Consider the following 11,142-nt stretch of genomic DNA (forward strand, 5'->3'; position numbering starts at 1 on the left):
TCTCAGCGCATGGTGCATATACATGGGAAAATGAGCAGGCCTCAAAACACACAATTAATTTGTATACATGAAGATAAACTTTAATGTCATTAACATTTCCTGATGATGCTGTTTCTTTCTTCCTTACTTTAATTTCCCTGTATGTGCCTCTGATTTACATGCATTGTGGGTATTCATATGTACTGTTTGTACCAGCACAAGTGTTGTAAGTCTTGAATTGTTAGCTAGTTATTACATGTTTAACATGACTCAAAACTCTGATAAGGTAGCATTCATTATTGTACTATCCAAAATTATAAGATTATAAATAGTTTACTTCTATGGTGCATGCTGCAGTCATAGCCTATGTTTATAGATGATTAGGTTTCTGTATTAACAACAACACTACGATACAATGATTTTAGATGAGTACATTCTTTAATAGATTAAGTAGTTCATGGTAGGTCTCCCGATCACGCCTGACATCTTGTTACCAACAATATAAGCACAACTCCTCGTAGGGGCTTTTCACCAAAATGTATTTCACATGTGATGTCATCACAATGACTAACAACTGAATACAAATCCTTCAACCCTCTCTGGGAGTTGGAATGTACTTTAGGCCATCAATGACAACGTACAAGTTATACGAAAACACATATGCAGTCAGATAAGTTTGAACAATGAAGTGCTAAGGTACGAGACACTGTGCTCCCTTAAAATAAAGTATTTTATGCCATGCAAAGAACAATTTCAAAAGGGCATCCACCAGAGCAGCAGGAGTCTGGAGGCTGTAACACTACAACCAACTTATGTGTAGAACCGTATGAGAAGAAGGGTCCAGGCACTGCGCTTAGGATCAAAGTTTGATAGGCTCAAATAATATATATTTGTTTAAATTGAACAACAAACAATCCAAAGGAGTTAATGTTTGTTTTTAATATATGGCTATGTCAAAAGAGAACAGAAAGCGGAATGTATACAGCACACAATTGTCATAGCCTACTAAAGTGAGCATCAGTCAGAAACCCATAACTAGACAGTCCTTCATTAACATGAATGATAGAATCTCATAGCTTAAAAAACACAATCACATAGGCAAAGAAACCGAACCTACTAAGATGAGCAACATTCAAATAGCCATACATTCACGTAGGCAGAAAAAAAAAACATTAGCATATCTAAGAAAGTTCCATAACTGATAAAGAACCATTCACATAGGCAAAATAATCCCAAAAGTAACTCAATGGACAGCACTTCCAATGTTTCACCCTCCTGGGCTTTGTCCAGGTCATTTTCAAAGATTAAAGATACATGAATTTTATCAGAGCAGTCTCGCTCATAGATACATTTAATACAGCTTTCTTGATTAGGAACCATCCATTGTATGGAAAGATAGTTAGCTGGTATACAAAAAGGGAGGGAACTAGGGGGGGAAGGGGGGGGGAAGAAAAATGAAAAGGAAGGAGCATCATTAGACTTGTTGCATCTAAAGCCTTAGACACATAAATACTTATCTTCCATATTTATACAGTTTGTAATAAAAAGACTCATATGATGTTATGTTAACATTTAAATTTAAAGTCTGGGAATTTAGGGTTTGGTAAATACCCTCTGCCCACACCAGTTTTACAGCAACCAAAACAAAGGGACTATTACAATTATTAGATATCTACATTATTATTTGCTTGAATTCCGAGCTCATAGTTGCGCAAATTAAGTTAGGATCTCCGGTCCCTTCCAGTTTGGCCATTGAGGATGGATTCTTACCTACTATCATGCATCCGCAGTCCTCATATCTGTCCTTGTGTCACTAATGTGTTCAGTTGCACGCTGGACCTGCATAGTATACATATATTAATTAGATCGTTATAAAATAAGCCTTCTATTACTATATTCAAATCAAAGAGTAGAGTGAGGTAATTTTACCTGTGGTCATTGTCTCCCTTAAGGATAGTGTTTACTGGTATAATCATTTAAGAAGTTGCTCCTGATGGTTAGAATTCACTGTATAAAGATTTCATCGCACCTCCTAATTGGGATTGCTAAAACAAAATGTAGAAGTTAATTAGCTAATATAAGTTTCAGCACATATTAGTGCAGCATTTAAGTAAAAAAAAAACGATCTATACCCGATTAGCAGCACTATGGCATATTCCAAATAATGCCTCCTGATGGTTAGTATTGACTGTATACATATTTCATCGCACCTCCTAATTGGGATTGCTAAAAGAAAATATAGAGGGTCATACCCTGATGTAAATGTCAACAAAATTCAATCTGTACATGATTAGCAATAGTCTGGAGCTGGATTTCGGCCCTCGTGGCACTGACACCTCATGTTGTGTGTGCGCCATCGCCATCTTGGATTTCTATTTAAGCGCGCCATTTATGCGCTACTTGATGACCTCATAGTGCGTTTCGCGTCATGACGTCATCAAGCCGCCGCTCCTGCCGCACATTTGATGAAAATCTGACCAGCGGTTTGGGCTGCAGGCATGAGCAAAGTTTTTTTTCCATTCAGTCGATGGAAAAAAGATTTTGGGACCCCCTATAATTTTGCCCCCCTTGATGAAACCTCACCAAACTTTCCATAAAAATTCAGAGTGGGCCATATACTTTTTTTGCTAAATTTGGTGAGGATTCGTCCATGGAGACTGAAGTTATAAGCCGGGTTTAGCAACTTAACCATAATGGAGGGTACACGTATGATAGCATATATGCATTCATGAAAAGTTCGGCACTGTAATCATGATGTTCAGGAAACTACACAAACTACAAGGACCACAATTCCCAGGGACAGTGCTACAGGATCAGCACTGGGCATCAGGCAGATTGGCCCATACACATTCTCAGACACAGAAGCACCCTAGGACAGGCTGCAACGTAGTCAAGTTACCCAATAGTAGTTGCGAGGGGCAAAGACAGAGGCACACTGCCTGTTAGCCGATATCACTTTGAATTCTGGTACTTGTAAATGTATTTGTAAAACAAGACGAACATGATTAAAAGTGCATTGAACCAAACTGATTTAAGAAAAAAAACGTGGACTTCCAAAACATCACAGACCCAATATTGAACTCGCCTGTGAGATAGAGCTTGACAATTAAGATCAGACTTTTCAAAATGCATACGTTTGGCCATGCCTGATTGAAAGGTCATTGGTTTCACCTGAGTTGAGGGCACGTCAGCTATGCGGGCGGAACTGTGGCTGTAGTGTAGAGCATGAATGTGCGGCAGACCTGCGTAGCAGGGGGTGGGGTCACCTAGGCTTGAGGCCGGTCTAATTAAGAGGTGATGGGTTTCACCTGGTGACCCTGGCATTGAGACCCCGTTGACCTCACGCCACCCTCGGTGCATAAATACCTCGGCGTGAGCCTTGGAAGGCATTTGCGGTAAAGATGTCGTCTGCGTTAGCCTCCGTGGTGTTGTGGCTCAGTCTGGGCTTTGTGTTAGGGGTCCCCGGGACTTTGCAGGAAGTGGCCCTTGCTGGCAACGCCTCCCTCTTAAGGTGTGGCGCCCATAGTTTACATGCTGAGTTTGCCCTGATCCGTGAAAATACACTGACAGTCAGAGGTGAGTGGTCTCTGGGGAAAGTTTCTGACCTTGTGAATAACTTTCTTTTGTGACTGGAAGCTTCCTTTTAAAATCCGGAATAGGTTATTTATGGGTTGTTGGTGTTCGTGCAGGGTTCTAGGACCAATGCTCTTGCCGGGTGTAGGACCGAACATGTTGCCTGGTTCTTGTGACCTGTAAAACGGGGCAGCGGGTTAGGGGAGGTGTTTATGGTAGATCTGTGGTCCCTGCCTTCCGCTCTGTTTGGCTGGTAGCGTGGCAGGATTCTACGAGTGTGCATCATAGACCTAGTTCCGTGTCTGCGTCTGTTGACCTGACGAGAATGTATTTTTCTTTTTTTCTTGATTGTCATTGCTAGATAAGTCCGGGTTGTCTCATCCACTCCAGAACGACACTGACTGTGGCATTTGGATCAGTTGGCGACCAGATGGGTCTATGGTCATTGGTGCTGACTATTCAGGGTGCTACGTGAGCGAGCAGGTGAGTAATGGGGGGGGGGGGGCAGGAGGGGTGTTGCATGCAAAATTACCCCCACTCAATGTCTGTACAACTATTATTTTTTTCATTTCCCTAGTCCATGCAGGAGAAGCATTGGGTCTGGTTCCCTTCTCTTCTGGGACTTGTTTTCTTTACCATTTTGAAGTATAGTTCCAGAACTTGTGGAATTCAAGTGAAACCATGCCTAGTTTTGCACAACCACAGGAAGGCTCTGACTTTTGAAGCTGTCTTCCATTTAATGAGGAACTGTTTGTTGCTGGTTCCTCTTGTTGACCTGCATTAGTCGGTTCTAAAGCCACCACGAGTGTGGATGGAGCACTATTGTGGTTTTAAAACTTGCGAATGTTCCCTTTTGGAGAGGGTGCTGCTCCTGATTGCTTGGCCCTTTGCTCTCTTCTGCAGGATGATGAATATGTCATGATCTTGGACTCTGAAGTATTCCCTACTGAACACAATTCATCTTGGCAGCAGCTCAAGTGCCCTGTCTTGTTTGGTGAGTCCACTGTTAGTCTTGCTTGGGCAGCAGTGCATTTGGCTGGCCTAGTTCCCTACCAGAGGGTGGCGTTGCTGTATCATGAACTTCTTTGTCCCTTCCATCCCCAGCCATGGATGCCCCCCGTCCTGATGCTTGTGCTGCCATTGCTAGAGTCGACCGGCTGTCCTGTGGTAGTCTCCCGATCACCCAGGCTGTGTGCCAAGCACTGGAGTGCTGTTATGACCCCACAGACTCTTCCAAGCCCTGCTACTTTGGAAAACCAGGTTTGTTTTGGTGGTTCCTTTCCAGTTTCTGATATTGCTTTAGGGCTGACTGGGTTTGAAGGCCTATGAGGAGCCGAGAAGCCATTGGACTTTAAAAACAGTGGGATTGTAGACTCTTGATATGGGTCTTGGACCAATGAGATAATATTTTGGCCCTAAAAGCTCGTTCAATCGTGTATTTATGGACTTATGAAAATAGTTAATTTGTATGCACTGTAGATCAATGTGGTTCACGTATGAATTTTTGTCCATGTAAAAAAATATTTGTTTTTTGTGATTGGTTGTTTGCATGCGGTATAAGTTTGCTGTGATTTTTGCACAATTTTTTAACTGAGCATCTTCTTGAAAGTTAGTTTATTTGGTAATATATTAAGTAAACCCCCGGGTGCCCCCCTTTTCTGATTGTTTGCTGACCCCCCCCCCCGGGTATTGGGGTACCTGATTTTTCAGTTGACCAAGGGTTTAGTTGCGGTGAGCCAGGATTGCAAGTGATGGGCAGTGCGTGGTGAGGTTGGCCAGAGCGGCTGGGATTTCTAGAGAAAACGTGGGTTGGGAGGAGCAGTAGTAAATGGCCGAAGTGGGGTGCTTGGTATCAAATGAATCTGCACAGAGCAGGAGTAAGGTCTCTGGGTGGGCAATAGGCTGATGGGGTCGGGGGGTGGTGATGTCTTGTTCTGAACCACAGGGGTTGGATGAAGAAGCCTAGCGTACGGGCACTAGCTGCAGGTTAAGGTAACCTTTTGGTGTGGTGGACTTGGTTTTGGATTTTCGCAACCAGTGCACCACTGCCTTCAAGGTGCGCATCCCACAAGTACTGGCACTTAACAAGTGATAGTCAAGACCTACGAGGAGTGCTGGCATAATGACCGCTACTGTAGGAGTGGGAAGGCTGTCTGCTGGGGATTTCTTTGTGACTGGATCCTGTAGCATGGCTGTACCATCTGCATAACCTCTGCTTGTACTATCCTTTTGGGGAGGTGGGGGGGTTAGTAGGAACATGGTAAATATTGCTAATTGACTGTGCAAGGCGGGTGTTGTGATGGTTTTTGCTGAATTGGGATTCAGCAGTCACACTTTTCCTATATGAAGGTGGGTGGTTAAAGCCCTTTACTACCTTGTGTTGGGGTCTCCTGTGAAGCTACCGCAGTTGGTAAAGGGAAGGCCTCTGGCACGTTGGTCTTGGTTTGGTGCTCCTAGTCTACAGCGTGTAGTTGCCAGGTAACTTTAGGGGTTGCAGGATGCAGGGTGGCGGCGGTATAGTGTGGTGTTGGCAAGAGGACTGACTTTCTTATTTTGTTAGTGACTGGCCAATGCTCCGCTGATGGTCAAGCAACAATTGCCATATCTGCGGATGTCACAGTGCCCTCTCTGAACCTGGCCGATGTGCGACTCCTAACCGTGAGCAGTACATGCCCGGGACTGCGCTCCTTTCAGAGCGAGGCCTTCTTGGTGTACCAGTTCCCCCTGTCGTGTGGGGGTGTGCAACAGGTGAGTTGTGGAAAATGCCCCCCACTCTTCCCCCAAATGAGTTCTCCTTTCTACTTACACTTCTGCAGGGTGGTGTCAAATGTCCCTGACACTATGCTTATTCTGTTATGCGCCACCAAATGTGTTCAGGTCGCGTGGCTTTTAGGACTTGCCTCATTCCCTCACTAACCAGAGTTCTCTTCCACTTGCTGCCGACCTTTATTAGCACCTAGTTTGACATAAACGTGTTACTGTGCTGCTCGCCTACCCCCTTAATGTCTATTTGACTGTAGTAACACTTGCTTAATGGCTATATGATTTAGGGGGCATATTCTCGCTGTCCCTCCAGATCTAGCTTATGTGCAGTCAGAAAGTTGCTCACAGACGAGGGCTTCCTGCTTTCCCACGTATCCCCCATTTTACCCATTGGCCTTCTTAATGCAGCAAAACCATAGTGTTTAAGATTATGCGGCTTGGTCTATGACATGATTCTGAATTCATGTGGTGGTTTATTTTGACTGGCAGGTAATGGGCGATACCACTATTTACGAGAACCGTTTGGAGGCCTCCCATACTGTGGTCACGTGGGGCAGGGCTTCGATCAGCAGGGACAGCACCTTCAGGTACAATTAATCTTGTTACTCTAATCCCCACATGCATTTTGAGGCAAGGTGCTTCTAGTCCATAAATGGAATTGGGCACTCTTGCAGTGGCAGATGTCATTGAAGTGCCCTCGTCACCCATTCCCCCTGCCCCTTCCCCGATAGCTTGCTGTCCTGGTCACTAGCGTGGGGACAGGGTAGGCACTGTCCCTTTTCATACTATTAGTCGTGGTCTGCGCCCCCAAATATAATTGCTGGGGTTGCCACTTGTTCATTCCAGTGCCCAGTAAGACTGGAGCCGGAGTTGTAATGAAGGTCAAGGTCCTGGCTAGCATCTACAAGCAACCAGTCTCGAGCCCCGACTGCTGTTGGGGTGTAAAGGGATTTGCCCAGGGGCCCAAGTGGGGCCTCATCAGCAAACGCCATGGGATGTGACGTTGCCAGAATGGTGAAATATATTTCATGCGATTGGCTTTGCATAACCACCCAAATTGCACAGGACTAACAGCATTTGCCTTTCATAAAATCGACACACAACCAAGAAAAGCTATTTTAGTGTTTTTGAAAACGTTAAAAGGTGTGCATGTTTAACTCCAAGAACATTCAATTGTTTTCCCTGCAACATGCGCTACCGAAATGGACATGCACCTTAGTTTGTTTTTCGTAATTAAGAGGACCTTCATGTTTCTCATTCGGGAGGGGGGGAGCGGTTTAGTCCACCCTTTGGAAAAAAGTGGGTGGACTCCGTCCTCCTGCGTGTACATGACTTGAGCCCTGGATGTGCCCCTTTGCACAGCTACCCAAACCCTCTCCACTGTACAAATCCTCTCCCACTGTACAAATCCTCTTATCCCGGTTTTGAATGGCTTTCGTCCATATGGTTCCACTCCTACATGCAAACCTCTCCAGTTGTTTGTCCCCTCTCCCCCGCGCCACATTATTACTGGCACCCCATCTGTTTTTAAAATGTCCGCTTATGGATTCTTAATGATTCTTGTCAGGTTGACTGTGCGCTGCACCTTCACCAGCAGTAGCAGCTCCATCCCACTGCAGGTGGAAGTCTTCACTCTGCCGCCACCTCTTCCAGTGAGCAGCCCTGGGCCCCTCCTCCTAGAGATGAGGATTGCTACAGGTAAGTAGCTTGATGCTGGGTGGTGGTCCTGAATCTGCTGTATGATTCCCTCGCTCATCAGGTTTCTTAGCTGGCTCGTTAACGGGCTGAACCAGAATCTCTTCCACAGGTTAGGTCTGCTGAGGCCAGCACTATGTATACTGAGGTAATGCCATCGCAATTGCTCTCCACACCTTGGCTTCGACGGGGACAAGCAATGTATGTTCGTAAGGCTTGCTGAGTTGGGCCACAGGGGTTTACACCACTTGTGAATGTAGACTATGGAATAGCTTGGATAGTTCCACAGCAAATGTGATCTCTTTGAAGCAAGAGAACGTGGAGCAACACGGGTTCGATCCCCAGGTCCATGCTTAAAAACCTGTGTTTATAAATAACCAATTACATTGAAAGCTGGCGCTCAATAGTCCATGTCTAATATTGACTCATCAGACTTCATTGCTTACATTGGCTTCATGATCATGTAAGCCTTTGGCTAGTAGTAGTTTGACTGATACTAAACATGTAAATGCACATGTTATTCCAACTCAAGCCATCACAATGTACCTTATTTAGGCTTCCGATCTTGTATTGCTGGCAGTTCCTCTCTGATTGTATGGGGTGCATCACTGTGCTGAATGATTAGCCATCCTAGAATAAGCAGATTGGGGGATAGCCTTCTGTAAGGGACCTTCAAATCTCCAAAGCCCCGTTCCAAGCGTAGCTGGCTTGGAGTGCAGCTCAATAGTATTTCTTTCTCCAGATCGATTGTATGGCTCCTACTACACAGCCAGCCAGTACCCAGTGGTGAAGGTCCTTCGAGACCCAGTCTTTGTGGAGGTTCGAATCCTGCAGAGAACGGACCCCAACTTGATGCTTGTTCTGAACCAGTGTTGGGCCACCCCTTCCAGTGACCCAATGCAGCAGCCACAGTGGCCCATCCTTGTGAACAGGTGAAACATTGGGGCCCGGCAGAGGGGTGTGTATTTGATGTACTCATATTGGAGACTTTCTAACCAACCTGTTCAAAATCTAGGTGTCCCTTTCCTGGAGATAATTACCAGACGCTGTTGGTCCCTGTTGGTGGTGCTTCCTCAGGTCTCCAGTTCCCATCGCACTACCAGCGCTTCGCTGTCAGCACCTTCACCTTTGTGGATTCGGCGCAACAGAATCTTCGGGGGCAGGTGAGAGCTCTACAATGGTGGTTGTACTTGTTCCTAAGCTGAGAAATTGGGGCCTACCTTCGGGTATTTAGGAGTTGTTCTGTGAAGTATATGATCTGCTTATAAGGAATTTATTGCTTCAAGTTTTGTAAGTTTAGTTGTTCATGCACCCACTTCTCCCTCTCGCAGATCTTCTTCCACTGCAGCGCCTCTGTATGTGTCCCGTCTTTGCTGGAGTCCTGCTCTGCACCCTGCTCAAGGAGAAGTAAGATCTGGAGTGCCTTAGCCTTGATTTTTGTCTGGATGGGTGACTGATTTTTAAGGGAGCTTGGGGCGTTGCTATCCCATTGATCGACTTGGTTGCTGTGTACTATGACCACTGACCTGTTGTTTTGGATGCTGGGGTTGATGACGGTTCTCTTTACTGTTTCAGAGAGAATGGTGAAGGATTTCAACACGGAGCATCTGGCTCTTGTGTCAGCAGAGAGGCCGGTCTACTTTGACATCCTAGAGGAAGATGGAGGCTTAGCCCTGGCTGGTAAGGATGGGGGTGAGATGAGTTCTGTATACAACTCTGCATGGAAAGGCTTGCCATGCAGGTTTTTGGGACACTTTCTGTAAGCCACTATTCCATGAAAGATGGCCAACAACCATTGTCTGCTTCTAGGGCTCTCCTATACCGCTATAGAAGCTGGCATTGAGCCCTTTTCTGAATGATCACTAAAACGCAACCAGAACAATTACAACACATTTTGTCCTTCCTGCCCCTTGCAGTCCCCGACAGGTTCATTTGCAATCCCAAAGCTGGTGCTGCATGAATGATATTGCTTCCTCAGTCCAGCCCCTACCTCTGGAAACCATGAAGGGGGAGTGGGGCTGCTAGTTTTGGGCTGTAACTCTTGTGTGGCTATGTAAGCAAAGTATAACTATGGTTACAAGCCACATTGTGTACGTTCATGGAACAAGGCGTATTTGTTCTTCCTCCCTCAGGCTCTCGCAGCTCGGTGGTGTCCTTGGTGCCAGGATGGTCTATAGCAGTGGTGCTTGCAGTTGGATTCCTGATGTTCCTCGCTCTGGGTGGTCTTGCTGTGGCACGGTTGTACCATAATCAGAAACGTGGTGTGGCCAGTGTAAAGGCTTGAAATAAAGAAAATCTATACAAGATGGTGTGGTATCCTGTTATTGCCTAAACCCTACTCTTGAGGGTTATCTGGGTGGGGATTTGCAGTTGGGTTGGAGAGGCTGTGGTAGAAGATGCCTGTTGCACATATGACCTAACTAAGGGGTACAATTTACTTGAGGAACAAACAACCCAGGCTTGTAACTTGGCCTGCTAGGTGGCAGGGCAAGCCCTAGTTCTAGCGGAACAAGAATGCACTCCTTTATAGGGGGCGTTTTGGTGAAAATAAATCCTGAGCCGTAATGTGCTCCTTTATTGGAGTCTCCAATGCAAGGTGGTGTTCTGTAATGGAGCTGGCAAATCAAGTTCATTCTTGTGTGGGGCCTGGTATGCAATGGCGTGGGTTAACCTTGGGAGTGGCCTTGTTTAATGCCGCCCTCTGCTACATCAATTGGTTAAACCTGTTTGGCAAAAGCAAGCTAAGCCGACCCTGACCTGTGATTGGCTGATCACTGATTTAATACAAAGGTGCAGTACCCATGGCTGGCCATCCCACTCAAGGAAGGATCTGGTCAGATGCAATGGTTATTGTCCTCAGGATAATCATGGCCTGCTAAACCTGTCTATTCCATCGATTTGTTATGTAGCCTCTCGCCCCAATATGCTTCACTGTATCAATTCAAGAATAACCTTGCCAGTTGGGTGTACCACTTAGGCCAAGGAGTCCAACTCCGAGGGCAGTTTGAAGGCTGGAGTTTGAGTTCAAGATTGCAGAGCTTTCTGCTTTTTAGGGAAACCAGTTTGCAATCCTTACAATTTATTTCGGAATCCTCAGAATAATTATTCGTACTCGTGTGGTGCAAGTTGAAT

General features: G+C 45.6%; 1 protein-coding gene across 1 annotated transcript; it reads left to right on the plus strand.

Moving 5' to 3' along the window:
* Positions 1-3,349: 3,349 nt before the first annotated feature.
* Positions 3,350-10,314, plus strand: LOC138581867 (zona pellucida sperm-binding protein 4-like). The gene is made up of 12 exons (XM_069652845.1): positions 3,350-3,555; positions 3,914-4,035; positions 4,456-4,546; positions 4,657-4,812; positions 6,113-6,300; positions 6,805-6,902; positions 7,883-8,013; positions 8,753-8,942; positions 9,026-9,173; positions 9,342-9,417; positions 9,586-9,690; positions 10,143-10,314. The coding sequence occupies exons 1-12, from the start codon at positions 3,381-3,383 to the stop codon at positions 10,292-10,294; spliced, it is 1,632 nt and encodes a 543-aa protein (XP_069508946.1). The 5' UTR covers positions 3,350-3,380; the 3' UTR covers positions 10,295-10,314.
* Positions 10,315-11,142: the final 828 nt, after the last annotated feature.

Source organism: Ambystoma mexicanum, chromosome 3q, assembly GCF_040938575.1.
Source record: "Ambystoma mexicanum isolate Mex_15411 chromosome 3q, UKY_AmexF1_1, whole genome shotgun sequence".
In the NCBI taxonomy this organism is placed as follows: Eukaryota; Metazoa; Chordata; class Amphibia; order Caudata; family Ambystomatidae; genus Ambystoma; species Ambystoma mexicanum.